Source organism: Monodelphis domestica, chromosome 3 (assembly GCF_027887165.1).
Source record: "Monodelphis domestica isolate mMonDom1 chromosome 3, mMonDom1.pri, whole genome shotgun sequence".
Classification (NCBI taxonomy): Eukaryota; Metazoa; Chordata; class Mammalia; order Didelphimorphia; family Didelphidae; genus Monodelphis; species Monodelphis domestica.
In genome coordinates, this window is record NC_077229.1 from 454,045,217 (window position 1) to 454,065,831 (window position 20,615).

At 34.6% G+C, this 20,615-nt stretch overlaps 1 protein-coding gene and 1 pseudogene across 1 annotated transcript in view; one reads left to right on the forward strand and one right to left on the reverse strand.

Annotated features, from left to right (window-relative positions):
* The window catches only part of HCN1 (hyperpolarization activated cyclic nucleotide gated potassium channel 1), a 609,900-nt gene that overhangs the window by 166,031 nt on the left and 423,254 nt on the right, over positions 1-20,615 (reverse strand). Inside the window, exon 4 of the mRNA XM_001363828.4 lies at positions 10,334-10,552. Within this exon, the coding sequence (XP_001363865.1) occupies positions 10,334-10,552 (219 nt within the window). The remainder of the gene's footprint in view (positions 1-10,333; positions 10,553-20,615) is intronic.
* On the forward strand, positions 748-1,194 carry LOC103104977 (60S ribosomal protein L27-like; annotated as a pseudogene).

Here is a 20,615-nt window from a genome sequence, read left to right on the forward strand (position 1 = left end):
TAGAAATTGCTATCTATCTCACTTTATTTTGCATTATTTATTAAATATTGATTTGGAATTTGATCTAATCTGTGTATCTAATTGGATTAGAAGAACTAAAAGTAGTCTTTCAAACGATCAGAGGTAAGGTTGCTGGCAAATGACTTGAACAATATCCTTGTCACATAGCAGTCATTGTGAGAAATTTGTCCAGGCAGTCAAAAAAGGTCAAGAGAAAAGTGTGAAAAAGAAATTGTGAGTATTTTCCAACATATGAGACCCAAGATAGTTGAGAAATTCCAAATGGCTTCAGAGTGAGCAGTTTCAGTATTATTTGATATGTTTGGGACAAAGCAAAGATGCTTTGGTGGATCTTCAGTAAAGTAACTTGGGATCAAATGATATTTCAATTAACCAGGCTAAGTCTCAATTTTCTCTGCTGTAAAGTAGAGAAAACCAAAGTTTAATCTACTTTTTATTCAGAGGGAAGCAAGGAGAAAAGGTGGTTTATTAATCTTTAAGTGCTACATAAATGTGTTATTATAAGTAGGAAATGTTAAGTCTTAGCCACTCTTTATCATCATTATCATATCATATTAATAATAAAATAACAATGTAGGAGGATTAAAAATTAATAATAATAATCAGACAGAAAAGATTAAGCCACTGAAACTTTGAATGAAACATAGAGCAATGCCATAGCAGAGACTGGTCAAGGGGTTTAGTGGAGTCAAGTGTTATCAAAAATAAGACTTGGTGTCGGTGAGTCCTGGGTTCCAGACCATGAAATGGGCCAGTTCATGAAACCTGGGAAGGTAGTGTTGGTCCCAATCAGGCCATACTTCAAGTACAAAGCTGTCATTGTGAAGAACATTGATGACAGGACCTCTGACAAGACTCACAGCTCTGCACAGGTGGCAGGTTGATAATTTTGTGCTATCCACTGATACCCTTGAACAATGACCTCAGCAATGGGCTAAAATAAAATTGTCAAGAGATTAAATAAAACATCCTTTGTGAAAGTTTGTAACTATAACCACCTCATTCTTACCAAGTGCCCTGTGAATATCCTTTTGGACAAAACAGTTGTCAACAAGGATGTGATCCATGATCCTGTAATAAAATATTAGGCTAGGAGGTTGGCCAAAATCAAGTTTGAGGAGAGGTACAAGACAAGCAAAAAACAAGTGGTTCTTCCAGAAGCTATGGTTTTAGATCTCCTACTCAGTAAATAACTTATTAAAAATTTAAAAGACTTTTTCCTTAATTTTTTTTTGCCTTTGTGTTATCAAGATACTGAGATGAGGAGTAGCACATGGTAAAATAGAACATAAAAATTTTGACCAAGGTTAAACAAAAGACATGTTGGAGTAAGAGTTCTAGAAGAGTCCAAGGCTTGAATCTTCAGTAGATAAGACACCAAACCTACCCATCCTTCCACAGTGCTCCATCTCCAATATGGAACTTCTAACTGGGAAAATAGTTCTGTATTTAGCCTAATCTAGCCCTCTCAAGCTGCTACTAAACCATCTTCATGGCATTCCCCTTCCTGGTTATGTCCTTTTCCTATCCCCATTCTTTTCACCTCTATCTCTGGAACAGTGATACAATTGACCCTACATTTATTTTAATTTAGCAGTCAATTTTCTGTGACTTGCTTCCCCTCCATTCACCCATTTCCATGATTTCTCTGAATAAGAGAACTATTAATATACTTATATTCTGATGGGGGAAAAATGAAACAAGTGGAGAATGATGTGCTGGGAGGGCTACTTTGGTCATGGAAGTTACAGGGATGGTGAATGTGCAATGTTTGCATATGTATGCACGCATAAGTGGAAGTGTTATTAGTGATGAACACAGTGTTCTGCACATAGCAAACACTTAATAAATGTCTTCCATTCATTCATTTATTCATAATGGTACAATGAAATTAGAAAATAAGCTGACAAGTAAATTTTTGTTTTACTACATGAGACCACAAAACTTGACTTTGAATCATCAGTAAGCTTTTCTCTCTGATAGTATTGAATATGTTTAATCAGTCACATTACTATTCAATCTTGGTTAGAAGATTAATGTCAGTGTAGCACCTTATATTTCTCAAAATTTTAAAATAAGTTGCTCATTCTTTGTGCTAAGGTGATGTTAGTCTCCTTTTTTGCATTTTACTGAAATTAAATGCGTTGTTTTCCATTACCAATAGAACCTGTAACCCACCGAGTAATTTCTATTGTGACTGTTCCATTAAAAGGAGATTGTCTGAAAGTTTGATAAAAGCTATTAAAAGTGGATAACTCTTTATTCTTCAAGAATTTTATTAATGATTGCACTTTTAATTGTTTTATATAATTTTTTTGTTTCTATGTTTTACTGTGATTAAGATACAATCAGAACCAAAGTTAATAAAAAACAATAACACTTATCCATAGCCATTTTTATTATGAAAAAGGCTAAGAATACTGGAATTAGTACTGCTTATCTTCAGATAGTCTAGACTGAGGCAGATAGTTTCTCAGTATATGAGGGAAAAGAAGTTGTCCAATTTTTTCCTTTTATCCTGTGTCCCTTACATATGTCCCACTCACTCAGTCAATAGCCTTTATAGTGCAGTTAGACCTCTCAGTTAGACTACTGCAGTAGCTTTTTAATTATTCTTTCTACCCCAACTCTCTCCTCTTTACCATCCATCTTCCATGCAGTTGCCAAAATATGTTTTCTACAAGCATAATTTTGACCAATACTTGAATAGAAAGTCCAGTCTTCCTTCCTCCTAAATAAGTGGCTTCCTAATGTCTGTCATTCAAAGCTTTTTATTCCTGAGAACTTCCTGCCTTTTTAATCTTTTTACAATTTACCCAGGAGGGCAGGCAATAAAAACTGATAAACATTGATTGAGTTCCTATCATGTGTTAGGCACTGTGCTAAGACCTGGGGATACAAAGGAATTTATTGTCTAATGAGGGAAACAAACCAAAAATATCTATATACAAAAAATATATGGATTCAATTGGAAATAATGAATAGGGAGAAGAAACTAGAATTAAGGGGTATTGATAAAGGGTTGTGAAGATGGGATTAACTCTCCCCTGTCCATTTTCAGATTTAATCGCCAGAAGCTTATACACCCCACTTACACTTGAGTGGGGGAGGTCTGTGATCCATGTGGGTGAAAGTGGGTGATGAATCAGAGACCACTGACTGCCCCAAGGGCAGTTCTAAGCAAAACTATTGACTAATTTGTACACATAAAAGTAGAGGAAGGCACAGGAAGTGATACAAAGAAGTATCTTTAGAAGGAGTTACAGGGGGCAGCTGGGTAGCTCAGTGGATTGACAGCCAGGCCTAGAGATGGGAGGGGCAAAAAAAACACCATGCTTTAGAAAGATAAGTTTGACAGTTTAGTAAAAGATGGATAAGAATATGGAGAGGTTTGTTGCTAGGAAACCAACCATCAGGTGACTGTAATAATCCCTAATTCTCTTCACTCTAAAATTGAGCCATACTGTCACACTTGCAGTTCTTCAATAATATCATCCACCATTTTTGAATTCTGTGACTCTCAACAGGTTGTCTTCCATGTCTAAAAGGTTATCCCTGCTTATTTCTAGATACCTGGCTTCCTTCCAGTTTCAGTTCAAATGCCATCTTTGGCAGGAAGGACATCTTTTCCAGGTCCAATGGAAGCTGCATCTTCTTAGGCTGTCTTCCAACTATTTTTTATGTATCTCATATGTACCTATTTATGTGTCTTATATGAGCTCCTTGAAGACATGGGCTGTTTTTACCTTTCTTCTTGTTCCCTAGTAAGCCAGTTCCTAGCACATAGTGCCTGTTTAATAATTATGACATAAATTTACTTACTGATTGATAGCTTATTCATTTCAAGGAACTTTTAGGTAAGTGTAAACTGATGAGCACTCCTGAGGCTTCAAAGTAAATGCCTAAAATGTGAACTATTATTTCATATATAGGTGAAATCTTTAAAAACCCACAGAAAACTATGCCTTTCTATAAAAGACACAAAAAAATTAAAACTTCTGAAATTTCAACAGAGGTGTACATAAGCTTTTCTCACTTCATCGCAATCTCTTTTAAACTTTTCAGTGATATGATCACCAAATGGAATAATAGTTAATTTCAAATTGAATAATAGTTAATTAATTACTCCTCCCTCTCCTTGTATATCTTTTCCCTCCTTTGTTCAGTTCTCTTTCTCTGTTCCCTTGTCTTTCCACAGTTATGCTCCCTGAATTTTCTGCATTTCTAATTGACCAGGATATTCAGGCACAGTCTAGTTTTAAGAAAATACTCCCAGAACTTCAGCATCTTCCCTGAAAATTATTTTAAAAGCAGTCAAATGAATGCTTTGATACCCCCTCTTTATATAAGTGAAAAAGAAATTAAATTGTCTTTCTATTGTATGTATAATGTGAATGATGAAATTTAGGAGAAGGAGGCATAGGGACACTGGTACTTTATAAAGGAAAGCTTTTGTGCCTTTAGAACCTGTTGGACTATCAGAGCTATAATCTTTGGCATATAAATCAAACATAACTTGAGCATTAGATTTTAAGCACTGGTATAATTTGACTCAATGGGTATATAAAAAGAGGATTCATTTTATCCTCCCAGAAAATAACTTCTTTAAAAAGTTCTTTTTAAAAAAAGTTCTTTTAAAAAAAGTTCTTTTAAAAGGCTTAAAAAACTAGTATAGTTCCCTATAGTTTGCGACTAAGTAAACTCTTAGTTACTTCATCGACTAATTCAGGCCACTTAAAGCAGTTAACTTAGTAAATGGAACCCCCAAAATCCAAAGAATTGATGTAAGTTAAGGACCTGATCTACCCAGTGGACTGAAAATAGAACAAAAGAAAAATGAAGTAATATCAGATCAGTTTCTCCCATTGCCCCAAACTATTTAGGGAGGTGCATTAACTTTTTTAAGCCCCTTGGGTACTAGTTAGTATATTACTGTAGTAGGGAACAGATAGGGCTAATGTACTTCTCTACATGCTCAACTTGTTACCAGACAGCTCTTTAGGCACTAGGGAGCACTGGGTGTCCTGTATTTTAATATTGGACAATGATGGAAATACACATCCTAAATTGCAAACAGGCTTCTGAGCCTGAAAGTGGGATTTTTATTGAGACTTAAAAGAAACCAGGGTAGATAGAAGGTAGAAATGAAGAAAGGGGACATCTCTGGCATGATTTTGGTTTTGTGTTCCCAGAGGTTACACCAGCACCTGGCACTTAAGAGAAGCTTCATAAATACTTTCTAAGTTCTACTGAATATGGTTTATAAAACCTGAATTAGTAACACTTGATGACCCTTTTTAGTCTTTATTCTTATTTGTGCTTTATAGAAATTGTAAAAAGTGCTAAGAAAAGTACCAAATCAGGGAAACCTAAATTATATATTATGATATGTGAAGTGCATTGGGGTATTTCCTAGAATCATGTCACATAGCTTTGGGAATCTCAGTTTACTTTAACAGGTCTTCTGAAGTGATTCAGCTATCTGAGAGCCCTACTGCCTCTGACTGATCATGTGTGTGAAGAGAGGTAAGCATCCCTTAAGGAGCAACTATATGGGTAAAAGTGTGAAGTGCAATCTCACCATTTCATTCCTGTCTTTTACAACTGTTACTGCCTCATCCTAGCTGGCGGCACATTTCCTGTGGGGCTTGGTGACCTCTGGGTGCTTCTAAGTCTGTAATCAAGGATGATAAGGTATTTGTGATTTGGCCAGTGTTGGTGCCTGGTCATTTTATTGGCCTGGTGGTCAAGTCCACAGCTAGAAATCAGGGCCCCTGGTAGCATTCAAGAGCCAAGAGGTCAAGGCTTAATTCAGTAGCCTCCTCATCAGCAGGATAGAGGTTTTTCTGGGCTGCTCTACCCAGTTTTGGAATGGTTGTACACAGAAACTTATACACTGTGGCACAGTAGAACATAACAGACTTCTCTACTAGCAGCAATGCAATGATCCAGGACAATCCAGAGGAACTTAGGAGAAAGAACACTATCCACATCCAGAGAAAGAACTGTGGGAGCAGATATGCACAAGAAAAACACATGATCGATCACATGGTTCAATAGGATATGATTGAGGATGTTGACCTTAAAAGATCACTCCATTGCAAATAAGAATAATATGGAAATAGCTTTTGAACAATGCTACAAGTATAACCCAGTGGAATTGCTTTTCAGCTCAGGGAGAAGGGAGGGAAAGAATATGAATCATGTAACTATGGAAAAATATTCTAAATAAAATTAATCAACTAATTTTTTAAAAACTTGAAAAAAAAAGAAATATCTCTGCTGAGGTTGAAAGATTGGCTCAAGATACAGTTCAAGCCATCTCCTGAACATCTAAGGCTATCTTTCTCTCTTAAAGGACAAGACTGATTTCTTAGCAAAAACAATTATACAAAACTGTTTAGCTCTTGATATGCTTACAGCTACATCAGGAGGTGCATGTGCTCTCATTAATCAATCCTGTTGTTCCTATATATAAATAGATCCAATTAAATTGTTACAAATGTCCAAGAGCTTTAAAGGACTTCAAAATGCAGATTGCTTTAGAGACTCAAGTTACATCTAACAGTGCATGGTAGAACCTGTCATGGCTATAAGGAACTGTTTTTTTTAGCTACTATAACCAAATGGGCCTTTTTAATCCTCAGAATTATTGTTCTCCTTCTAATTTGTCTCAGTTGTTGTAGCAAAGCTTTTACCAGGAGAAAAAAAAATATCTGCACTCAAACTGTATATCATGGCCAGGCTACAAAGACAATAGATTTTACTTCTAAGTGATAAATCTTTTTGTTATGCCTATGTTTGGCTGTTTTTCTTTGTTGTTGTTGTTTAATGGGGGTGTACAATATAATTTTTCTTTTTTTTTTTTTTGCCTTCCTGATTTAGGTTTGATTTTTAAAATTTTTAGTTTGTGGAATCAGTATTGATATTTGATATTAAAGGATCAGTTTACAATAAATCCTGACATTGTTTGCCCAAGAGCTTTGGACTTCTGAAACCTGCCATTGTTTGCCAAATGCCTTGGGACTTTACTGATATTTAGGTCTGATTTCAGAAGAAGGGACTACTAATAAGCCACTAATATGTGTGATGAGCACAGGATCGAGGATCTATGACAAGGTAGAAGACATGTCTCAGGGGATTTGGAGTGTCTGTTTAGCAAGTCCTGAGGCTGGACTACCCTGTTTTCTGCCTTCAAGATACGAGACTAAAATTTTTCTCTGTTTGGCTTTAACTCTGCTTGCTATCCCTATAATTTACATGGAAAGCAGACCACAGGATCTTATTTCCTTTATCCTCAGACTTTTGTCTCTTCTTTCTTTTATAGTATAGCAATTTTCTGTAGTTCTGGCTGATGGCAGATAAATGCAACATTGTTTCATTTACCCTGCATGGTTGTAAAGGATATAAACCACCTCAATTGGACCTTGATGGTGTCAGGACTTGTTATGATTTTAATTTGGACTCATATTTATATACATATATGATATATATATGTATCAGCATAGAAATACATATATATATATATATATATATATATAATTTAATTTTCTCTGCCCTCTTGTTTTTGGAAGAATCGATTCATATAACTGATAGATTAATCATTCATCCTGTGTCAGTTCTATTGTTGGTATATATCCTCCTGGTGGGTGAGGTTGTGTCATTATCCTAACAATCCAAAGTCTAAGACCTTTTAAAAGTAATTTTAGAAAAGGATAACTGCCAATAGTTTGGACCAGGAAAGCAGATCTTCTGGAGAAGATGCTGTAAAGATGCTTGCAAAAATAAAATACTACATTATGAGATTTATAGTGAATCTTTGGATATTAATAACTGAACTGATATGGGGGGGGAATTCAGCTGTCCATTTTTGCACTTATGCCCAAGAAGAATACCCCCTCGATGGTTCTTTGTCAATGCACCGATCAGTCATTTTTCTTTCTCACCTCCTCTTTCTTTTTATTCCCCAAATTGTAATAATTCCCTCCATGAAATTTACAACATATTTTGTGCTCTTATGCCCCCTGGTGAGGGATTCCATATATGGAATGATTCATTGTGGAGACCAACATGTTAATCTCCTGGAGAACCAACAATGGGGAGGCTCCCAAAGAGTCCGAGGGGTGGGGTGGGGGGATTATGTGAAGTAAAATTCTCTGGGAGACCTCTAACCCAGTCCAATACAAACGAACTTTCCAAGGCTGACCAACATAGGAATCCGAGTCACTTGTCCTACTCTGTGGCAGCATCCCCAGCATCTCCCAGAGTGCCAGCCTCCAGGACAGGCATAATGCTGCAAATATTTGCAGGCCATTCACCTATGATGTGGAGCTGGATATCCTGAACTAATTCATTCCCTGGGCTGGTGCCTCTCTGCTCTCTTATTTCCCTGGGCCATCTCTGACAAGCTGTAATGAAGGATTGGATTTTTACCTAAACATAGAAAAACTGAAACCTTTTTTCTTTTTTTCTCTCTCTTCATTAAAAATGCTTATTAATGTAGTAATAAATTTCCAGATTAATTTTTATTTATAATAGCTCTATACATAAATTATTAAACCACCAAAATTTCTAAGTTAAACATTTGCTTTTTTAATCAACCTTTACTTTCTGTCTTACAAGCAATATTAAGCACAAGTTCCAAGGCAGAAGAGTTATGAGGGGTAGGCAATTGGGATTAAGTGACTTGTCCAGGGTCAAAAAAGCTAGGGATTATCTGGGCTCACATTTAAACCTAGAATCTCTTGTCTTTAGGCCTGAATCTCTATCCACTGAGTCACCTATCTGCCCCTAAACACTTGACATTTTAATAGCAGCTCAAAAGTAGAAAATAAAATAGTATTGATTATTGACAAACCAGGAACTTATGAAAAAATAAAATAGATACAGATAAGAAGATACATTTTTCTAAAAACCAGTTGGTACCAACTATTGTTTTAAAATCAATATGGCACATTAAAGAGTGAACAAATAAATATATAATAGTTTGAATTGGGTTTTCTTCTACTCTAGGACATAAGAATAAAATTAACTAAAAATCTATTCTGAATCAAAAATCAGTTAAAATTCTGCCACTGTCTGCTCACCTCTCTTGCTCTGCTTATCAGATTCAACTACTTAAGGAATGAAAGGTTTTTTTTTTTAAATTATAAAACAAGACAAAGCGTTTTTTTTTTCTATACTTTGGATATAGAATGCCACTGTGATATTAGTATTATTTGATGGATAGAGAGGTTTTTTTTTTGACAATATTAAAACATTTTGTATATTTTTATTCTTTTCTAGGGGGTATAATAAAAGGAAAGACCAAAATGGTATTTCAAGAAATATTTAACAAAATACTTAATACTGCACATTCAAAAACATAAGGGTACAATTCTGAGTTTTACTTTCAACCAAGAAGCACAAAAAAGTATAAGCTCCTGTAGGGGTAAATCATTTATTATATTATTGTGAAAAATTATTATCTTGTTTAAATTCAACTTTATTTGATCAAAGGTCATCCACATCCAGCAGGCCATCTGATTCTAGGAATGCTAGAGACAACTTCAAGGTGTTTTGAGTTTCCTAGGTCCCAGATCACCCCAATGTATTCTTGTTTGGGGTTACCATACCTAGGACTTATGCTGGTTCCCACCCAAGCTTATGTCTAGTCTTCCTGTGGTGGGTCTCTTGTGGCCATCCTTATCTAAATCTTTTATAATGTAAATCTTCCAGAGTCTAGAAGAAAAGAATATACCTCATTGCCTGATAACTCTCCTCTACCAAATGACCTAATGAATTTCTAAAGCTATTTGTTTTGGAGTCTGTTCTCATAAATAACACTCCACAGTGCCATATTCTTCAGAGACCCATACTTGATTACCAAATTTGAGACAAATAGTACATGCTCATATACCTGGCCAAATGCTGCTAAAATTTGATTGCAAACTATTAGATCTAACATGCTTCCAAATATATCCTAAGAACGTTATGACCAAATAATTTACTATCCGAGAAAAAAGAAATCCACCCAAGAAATTCCATCAGTATGGAAGTTCCTGACTGTACGTAGTGTTTCTGTTTATAGAAAGAATTCACAATAGACTTCATATGCACACATGTGGCCTTACTTAAAGGTCTTCAGTGCTATAGAGCAACTGATGCTTCCCACACTGACTAATGGATCTTTGCTGTTTCATTCAAGGCAACGTCAAAGATAAATTAGAAAGTTCTCACTGAGTCATTGTTGAGACAGCTATGGCTATTCAGTGAAGATTTATAACAGATTACTAGTTAGCTAAGTGAGGAAGAAGTACCTAAAACTAATTACCTTTTCTTGATATTGTCTCCTTGAGGAATCCAGAGATTGGATTAATGCGGTGGCATGGCCGACAAACATGGCATAACAGGTGGCCCCTACAATCATACTCAACATGGTGATCCAGAGATCTGACATGCTGACTGGAGCTTGGGCTCCATAACCAATGCATAGCATGTGACTCATAGCTTTGAAGAGTGCATATGAGTATTGCTTTCCCCAGGAGTCATTCTGTATGAAGAAAAAAATAAAAGAGGGAAAGGGAGAGAGAGAGAGAGAGAAAGAGAGAGAGAAAGAGAGAGAGAGAGAGAGACATGGCTGAAACAGCAAGAAAGAATAAAGAAAATGCACCACAAATAAAATAGAAATATTCTAAATAACTTGTTTTGTAATCTATATAGTGTATTCATTTTTTTTACAAAATGACTTTATAGTTATCTTTATTAGATTTATTAGACTTTGCTTAACACAGCAAGAAAAGAAAAATCACATTCATTTTATGACTATTTCCAAGATAACAAAACCAAAAAAGAAAATTAGTTTCATGAAATCATTGCCATTCCTTTTATTCATCAAGAAAACTATCTGAATAAATAATTAAAGGGAATGTTAAATAATGCTTTATCATTATTGTTCTTGTTATTGAGTATTTTTTTTCCTGTTGTGTCTGACCCTTTATGACACCATTGTTTTCTTGGCAAAGATACTGGAGTCTTTTGCCATTTCCTTCTTCAGCTCATTACAGTTGAGAAAACTGAGATGAACAGGGTTAGATGACTTACCCAGGATCACACAGCAACTAACTCACAAAAATGAGTCTTTCCTTCTTCAGCCTTAGCATTCTATCCCTTCTGCCATCTCAGGTTCAATATCAACCTATGTTTAATTCCCACTTCTAATATATATTAGATAAGCAATACTCAGCAAACCACTTAAGCTTTGCTCTCTAAAAATATAAGTTGTAGAAAAGATGTGAAACTGGTAATGACAGAACATGTTGCATTATTTGGGAATTTCTTATACGCCTGAATTCATACATATAGTCCTTTTTGTTTTCAACATTATGTGGGGTGTGTGTGTGTGTGTGTGTGTGTGTGTGTGTATTTAACCTTTACATTATGTCTTAGAATCAGTAGTATGTATTGGTTCCAAAGCAGAAGAGAAGTAAGGGTTAGGCAATGAGTATTGTCTCACATAGATGAGAAGTTTTTGAAGCTTTATTCAAACCTAGGATCTCTCACCTCTAAGTGCATCTCAGTATCCACTGAGCTACCTCTTGGTTCTCCTGATTTCACTCTGCTTCAATTAATATAAACCTTTCCATGTTGCTTGTCATTTCTTACAACATAATAGTATTCCATTGTAATAATACGTTATAACTTACTCAGCCATTCCCCAATTGATGGATATCTCCTCACATTCCAGTTCTTTCCCCATATAAATATAGCTGCTTTAAATAGCTTTTTAATATAGGTTCTTCCATTTCTGAAAATTTTAATCTCTTTCAAATGCAAACCTAGTAATGGTATTGCAGGATCAAAATTTTATAGCCTTTTGGGCATAGGTCAAAATTGCATTCTAAAATGATTGAATCAGTGTTCAACTCCCCCAAGAGTACATTCATGTCTCAATTTTCTCATACCTCTTCTATGCTTTGTTATTTTACTTTTTTGTAACAATAGCCAATCTAATAGGGGTCTGTTGGTATTTCACAGCTGTTTTAATTTGCATTTCTCCAATTGATAGCGATTAACAGCATTTTTTTGGATGACTATAGAGCTTTATTTACTTTGGCAGAGAACTGCCTATACATGCCCTTTGACCATTTATTAATTAGGGAATAAGTTATATTTTTATTTATTCAATCTGAATTTTTCTTTTTATTTTGCACCCTTATGATTACTATGTATTACTCTCCATCCCATTTTTTTCTTTTTTAATTTCTGAACTCTACCCCCACAATTTGCCCTTTTTCCTATTAGCCCAACCCACTTCTCTTATTCCCCTCCCCTTTTACTTTTCTGTAGTATAAAATAACTTTTTATGTTTTATATTTTTTATGCAGTTGCTTTTCTATGTTTTTCATTATTGAACCAATTCTGATGAGAGTAGGGTTCAAGTGCTGTACTTCCATCATCTTCTCCTCTACTATTAAAGCTCTTTCATGTCACTTTTATCATTTACTTCATTCTATCTTTCCTTTCTTTCTCCTTCCAAAGTATTCCTCTTTCAAGCCTTTTTTTAATATCAACCAATTTTTTTTAATTCACCACATTTGTCTTTTCTTTATGTATACTCCTTCTAACTGCCCTAGTAATGACAAAGATCTTTGGGGTTACAAGGATTAGCTCCCAAATATGGATGTACACAATTTCTCTTTGTAGTTTACCTTTTGCTTTTGAGTGTCAAAATTTCCATTCAGCTCTGGTCTTTTCATTAAGAATGTTTAAAAGTACTATATTTCATTAAATACTCATTTTTTTCTCTGAAGGATTATGCTCAGTTTTGATGGGTAAGTGATTCTTGATTAAAGTCCTACCTCCTTTGCTCTCTGGAATATCGAATTCCAAATCCTGCGATACTTTCATTAGAAACTACTAAGTGTTATAGTATTCTATGACTTTATGACATTTAAATTTCTTCTTTTTGGCTGGTTGTAATATTTTCTCTTTGACTGGGGAGTTCTGAAATTTGATTATATTGTTTCTGTATATTATCCTTTTGTCAATGCTTTCAGGTGGTTGGTGGGTTTTTAGATTTCTATTTTGTCCTGTAGTTCTAAAATATTGAGAGTTTTCTTTGATAATTTCTTGAACAATGTCTAAACTTTTTTTCTTATTATTATGGCTTTCAAGTAGTCTAATAGGTTTTAGATGTCTATCCTGAACTTATTTTCCAGGTCAATTATTTTTCCAATGAAATATTTAATATTTTCATATTTTTTCGTTCTTTTGAATTTATATTATTGTTTCTTGATGTCTCATGGTGTCATTAGCTCCCACTTACTCAATTAAAATTTTTCAATTGTGATTTTCTTGATTGATTTTTTTAACCTCCTTTTCTATTTGGTCAATTTGACTTTTTAAAAAGTTTTTTTCCTCTGTAATTTTTTTGTGCCTCTTTCTCCACAAGGTCAATTTGATTGTTTATGTGGTAAGATGCTTCATATTCTATTCTATTAAATCAATCTTTTGATTTTGCTTTATTATTTCTTGTTGATTTGGGAAATCATAATCTTTTCTAATTCTAGGTCTTAATAGATTATGTTCTTCCAATATTTTCTGGATCTCTTTTCCTATTTGGCTGATCCTTCATAATTTTCTTGCATTGTTCTTACTTTTTTCTAGTTTTTCCTCAATCTCTCCCATTTGGTTTTTGGGGTCTTTTTAAAACTCTTCCAAAAACTTTTTTGACCTTATAGTCATTTATTTCATTTTTCTGCTGTTTTTGAAGTGTTTTTACTTCATTGTCGTCTGAGTCTGAATGAGATCTTCTCTCACCCAATACTAGCTATCTATAATTGAATTCGTTCTCCCAGTTGGTTGCTTTAAAAAAATTAGTGGCAAAACTAATAGAATTAATTATTGGTTTTTTGTTGGACTCCCAAGGTTCCTACAGTACTGAGATTTTTTTTTAATTTTCTGGGACCTTATTAGTTATTACATTTTGTTTATAATCAAGAATCTGATGTAATTGCTGATTTCCCCACTCAAGCCCCAGTCCTTGCTTGACCTTAGATGCTCCATCCAGAGCAGGAGAGCAGTTCTACCACTATAACTGAAAGGAGACAGACCCTTTGTACCTGTGGGGGTAAATAGGGACCACACCCTCCTGTGAGTACTAATAACTGATGGGGTCCAAATGCCTCAGCAACGACACTCACAGGTGCATGCTCGTTCCTTATTCTTCCTCTCCCATTTCTGAGGCCTGGGATAGCAAAGCATCCAGTCCATGTTCCTCAGGTCTCCGAAGTCCTGCTTTTAGGGCCTAATGTATGTGCTCTGTGTTGTATCCACTCCTTTGAGGCCATCCTGGACACAGCTATTCCCAGGGCTCTCAACCTGTAGACTCCAAGGGTATCTTTCTAGATGGAGGCTCCTGGGCTCAGCAAACCAGGTAAGGTTGTCAGTCATGCCATCAGGGGCTGTCTAGTTCATTCCAGGCTCTTTTCTCTCTTCTTACCCCCAGAGCCTGCTGTGTCAGAAAACTTTCCCCGCAGCTGTCCTTGGGTATTCAGCTTCACTCCTCATTTCTGCCTGTTTCTGTTGTGTTTAACCCTCATTCTGTATAGTATATTTCTTGTTCAGGGTGGATATTACAAGGCAAGGAAGCTTCACATACTATTCTGCCATCTTCTCACAATATGTGCCCCAAATTATTTTTAATAACATATAATAAAAAGGTAACATCAGAAAATACTAACAAAGAGTCCAGAAAATGATTTTGTGATTCTTAAACTTGGTAAATCACTTAGTATCTTTGTGTTCCAGGTCCTTTGAATATATAGGGTGGATGTTTTGGAAATCACTTTGGAAACATGCAAATAAAATGACAAAAATATCAATACCATTTGACATAATGATTCTAATTTTGGGAATAAATCCCAAACAAATCACTGATATGAAGTCCCCATATATCATATATAGATGATGAAACTGAGTTCCAGAAAGGGAGAGTCATTTTCTTAAAATCACATAAGTTTTCATTGGGATAATTATTATTTATACCTTGATTCTCTGACTCCATAAGCATATTTTTTTACATCATGCCACACTGTTTCTTCATGAATTGAAGTGAATTTTTCATTAAAGATAGCCTCCAGAGGTAAAATCTTTAGACCTGAGGTCAATGAAAGTAGTCTCTTAGTGGATTCATTCTATCATCTGTCTCTCTATTGATTTCTAATTAGCTTAGAAGGACCAAAGCAGCCTCCTATCCCCTTCTTATTCCCAAACCCTCAATCTAGAGAAATAACCTGTTATATAAAAGGTATATTCTTCCAGAAAGAAATCCTCACATGCAGTTGAATTTGTCAGAGAATAGAAGAGGAAAATGTGCCAAAAGTAACAGATTAAATATCAGTATTTTCTGCTCACATTTTCCCCTGCCATCCTCTAGCCAAGTCTTCTATATGTGCTTGTTATTATTGTTGATAAAAGTAAAAAAGATGAAATTATTTCCTATTCTCTATGTAGTATTATGATTGAATATATATATATGTATATTTATACATGACAGAAGATATCTGGCACTGTTCAGCAAATACATAAATTACATTTGTTTTTTACACCTTTACATTCAAATTAATAGTAAGTGGATTTCACTATTTCAACTATCAAAAGAATAATTTGATTAATTTTATATCTCCTGAGAGTCACAAATTCTTCCTGAGATAAATAATAAAATATCCATTTAAAGGGTGAAGTAACTGAGTCTCAGAGACATTAAGTAGAATCACAGACCTATGCTATCATGTGTTAGAAATGAGATATGAAAAAAGTCTTTCTTACTATAGTTGTAGCAGTCAACATCACACCACATTGTCTCTGAAAAGGGCCATAATTTCTTTAAAGTATTCCCTACACTGAAACAGATATGAACCTCTCTATGTAAAAGCATAATAGTCTTTATAACTTGTTGAGTGGGGAGAATCATATTAAAGTCTCAGAGAGATTTGTGACCTCCTCCATTTTTATAAACTTTAATATCATTATTTCCTGGAATGACAAAACAGTGCTTACTAAATATACAAAAAAATCAATCTGAAGCAGAAAAAAATTTAAAAATTCAACAAAGAACAAATAATGTCTTTGTTGGGTTCAACACATATTTTCCATTTTTAAATAGATAAATTATTAGAGAGAAAAAAGTCTAAACAAAGGTGATGTTTGAAAAAAATGAACATATGTCACCTATAGGTAGGTTTTAGGTTATACTTTGAAATATTTTGTTTCATTGCATTTAAATTATGACTGTTCTATTTATTTTGTATTTTTTTACCTATGCCTCTGATTTCCTTGGTGCCATCTCTAATGACTAAAAAGAAACTGAATCTCCCAAGTAAATTGGAATTTGCCCTGCAATTTATAATTTTATCAATTACACGGAACACAGAGCTTAAGTGACTTGCCAGGGAATACACAACCAATAAATAACTCTTGTACATTATTTTTATACTTAAGAGAATCCAAATCAATAATAGAAAATCAAATTTAAAAAGAAAAGAATCAATTAGTACTTCTTTGTCAATAGAAAACCAATGTGCAGGGCAAAATGCAACAATGCTAATTAAACATGTGGCTATATTTATTGATGCTTCAATATCAATTGATTTTTTGAACTCTCACCTTCCATGTTAGAAACAGTACTATTTCCTGGTTCCAAGGCAGAAAACTTTGAAGTACAAGGCAATGGAATTAAAGTGACTTGCCCATTGTCACAGAGGTAGTAAGTGTTCAAGGCCAGATTTGGTCCCAGAGCCTCCTGTCTCTATCACTGGCTCTTCTTCCACAGTTCCATCTAGCTGCCCCCTCTCAACTGATTTTTTATTCTGAAAATTTTCAAGGATGAAGATATATTTTCTTCAAGTTCCTTTGAAGTATAGTGGTAACTCCTTTTAGTTAGGATACAGACAAATTCATTAGAGAATTTCCTGAAAATATATGTAAGAGAAGCTATAAAAATCATCTAAGTCATGGTTCATGGTGTCCATGGATCACTAAGGAAATTGTATGGATGTATTAGGGGTGATATTTATGCTTGCATGGGAAAATGTTGCACCTTTATTTTCACATATTTCTAACCGAAATTTAGCATTTCCTTCAATTATTTAAAAATACACTGAGAAGAGGTCCATAGGCTTCATTAGATTTTAGAAAGATCTATGATTAAAAAAATGCTTAAGGATTTCTAACCATCATTTTACAGATAAGGAAACTGAGTGTCAAAGAAAGGAGAAGCTTGATCAAGTAGGAACAACTTGAAATGGACAGATATGAAACTTTAACTTGGTGCTCCTTACTCTCAATATGTAACCAAGTTTAGAAAAAGACCAGCTAGGTCAGAATGCTTAAATAAATATCAACATGACTGATATTATACCAATTGCTTGGATTGAAAACTTCTATTGTTGATTTCAGTTTGTACAGTACAATCATACATTTATTCAGTTGTTTCATTTTCCTATAAATAAACTAAAGGAACAATTAAATTTCATTTCCATCAATTTTTTTGGTAAATGCAATAGAAAATGTAAAAAATTATGGTGAGAGGGGTTTCAGCCTTCTGCTATCAAATTCAGAATAGATTATCTCTAACTGATCATTTTGCTTTAGTGAAAGAACCTATTTTAAATTGATATGACTTTAATTTGAATCCATGTGTTCTCCAAAATGATTGCTCAGCAATATTGGCTTCCAGAGTAGTCCAAAGTAATGAGAGTAATTTCTAGAAACACACACATGCACAAAAAAAAAAACTTCTTGTCACAAAAAAATGGAAAAGATGATTTCGTGGCAGATCAATTATGCAGCAGTCATAACAGCAGAATTCTAGTCAATCCTCTGTTGTGTAAAGACAGAGGGTATTGATCATTTACAATTACGCTTAAGATTCATAGCCTTATTTTAGAGCACTTATGCTCTAAAGTGCATACCCTGGATCCTTCACATTTAAAGGCAAAGCTTCAAAGCCTTCTCTCTGATGTAAGTCTCCTAAGGCCACATAAGCCTATTACAAATATCTATTTCATAGCATGAATACTACTGTAAACTCAAAGACAACTTCTCAGAAAACCTAAATACTAGTGTGCTTAAGAAAAAGTAAAGTTGACTTTTTAGATCAATGAAATTAAATCAAATTCCTACTTTAGTAAAACTGGAAGAGGTTATATTCCAAGGAGATTGCTTTAGCTCATATAAATCAATTCTACTCCCATATTGTGGTTTTCCCCTCAGGCATAGCTTATCTTCAATCAGCTAAAATCTCTGCTTTTAGATAACTGATTTAGAAATCATGAACAAACACATTATTACACAGAAGGAGGTACTTTAAGACAGCTTGTTTTTGGAGAGTTTATTTTTTCCTACTTTCAATTCTTTTCAGTTTTGGTTCCTGACAAATGTTTAAAAGCCATGTAAGTAGTAGGCAATAAGGAGACTAAGCTTATCACTCTTTGCGGATGACATAATGGTCTACTAAAAGAACCCCCAGAGACTCAATTAAAAAGCTAATTGAAATAATCAACAACTTTAGCAAAGTTGCAGGATACAAAATAAACCCACATAAGTCATCAGCATTTCTATATATCTCCAACACAGCTCAGCAGCAAGAATTATAAAGAGAAATTCCATTCAAAATCACCCTAGACAAAATAAAATACTTAGGAATCTATCTGCCGAGACAAATGCAGGAACTATATGAACACAACTACAAAACACTCTCCACACAATTAAAACTAGATCTGAGCAATTGGGAAAACATTGATTGCTCATGGGTACGACGAGCTAACATAATAAAAATGACCATCCTACCCAAATTAATTTATGTATTTAGTGCTATAACTATTGAACTTTCAAAAATTTTTTTTACTGAATTATAAAAAAAAAAAAAACCTAAGCAAGTACACTTGGAAGAACAAAAGATCAAGGATATCCAGGGAAATCATGAAAACAAATGCTAAGGAAGGAGACCTTATAGACCCAGATCTCAAACTATACTCTAAAGCAGTGGCCATCAAAACAATTTGGTACTGGCTAAGAGAAAGAAAGGAGGATCAGTGGAACAGACTTGGGGTAAGTGACCTCAGCAAGACAGTCAATGACAAGCCCAAAGTTCCAAGCTTTTGAGACCAAAACCTACTACTTGATAAAAACTGCTGGGAAAATTGGAAGACAGTATGGAGGAGATTAGGTTTGGATCAACACCTCACACCCTACACCAAGATAAACTCAGAATGGGTGAATGACTTGAATATAAAGAAGGAAACTATAAGCAAATTAGGTGAACACAGAATACTAGATCTTTGAGAAAGGAAAGTCTTTAAAACCAAGCAATAACTAGGAAAAAAATCACAAAATGTAAAATCAATAATTTTGATTACATCAAATTAAAAAGTTTTTGTATAAACAAAACTAATGCAACCAAAATTAGAAGGGAAACAACAAACTGGGAAACAATCTTCATAACAAAAACCTCTGACAAAGGTTTAATTACTCAAATTTATAAAGTGCTAAACTAATTGTACAAGAAAAACAAGCCATTCTCCAATTGATAAATAAGCAAGGGACATGAATAGGCAATTTTCAGTTAAAGAAACCAAAACATTTAATGAGCACATGAAAAAGTGTTCTAAATCTCTTATAATCAGAGAAATGCTAAGCAAAACAACTCTGAGGTACCACCTCACACCTAACAGATTGACTAACATGATAGGAAAGGAAAGTAATGAATGCTGGAAGGGATGTGGCAAAGTTGGGATGTTAATGCCTTTTGATCCAGCCATAGGACTGCTGGGTTTGTAGCCCAAGGAGATCCCTTTGTGGTGGCAAAAATTTGGAAAATGAGGGGATGCTTTTCAATTGGGGAATGGCTGAACAAATTGTGGTATCTGTTGGCGATGGAATGCAATTGTGCTCAAAGCTATAATAAAATGGAGGAATTCCATGTGAACTGGAACAACCTCCAGGAATTGATGCAGAGCAAAAGGAATAGAACCAGGAGAACATTGTACACAGAGACTGATATACTGTGATACAATCAAATGTAATGGACTTCTCCATTAGTGGCAATACAGTGATCCTGAACAACTTGGAGCAATCTACGAGAAAAAATACTATGCACATTCAGAGGATAAACTGTGGGAGTAGAAAAAGAAAAGAAAAACAACTGCCTGAATACATTAGTTGAGGGGATATGTCTGGGGATGTAGACTATAAATGAACGTCCTAATGCAAGCACCAGCAACATGGAAATAGGTTTTGATCAAGAACACATGTAATACCCAGTGGAATTGAGCATCCCGTGCAGGAAGGGTGGTGGGAGGGGAGGGAGGGAAATTAATGTGATTCTTGAATCCAAGGAATAATGTTATAAAGTAACTAAATAAATTAATTCAAAAAAATAAAACAAATAAAAGCCATGCGAGTAGAAAGAATCTTACTTTTTCCCTAATAAATCGTTATTGGCTTTTTCAGGTAAAAGTTAAAACAAAAGAAAACAAAACCTGAAGAATATAACATGATTTCCCTAATAAAGGGAGGTGATCCAAGATACTTGTGTAATTGAAAGGTTTCCA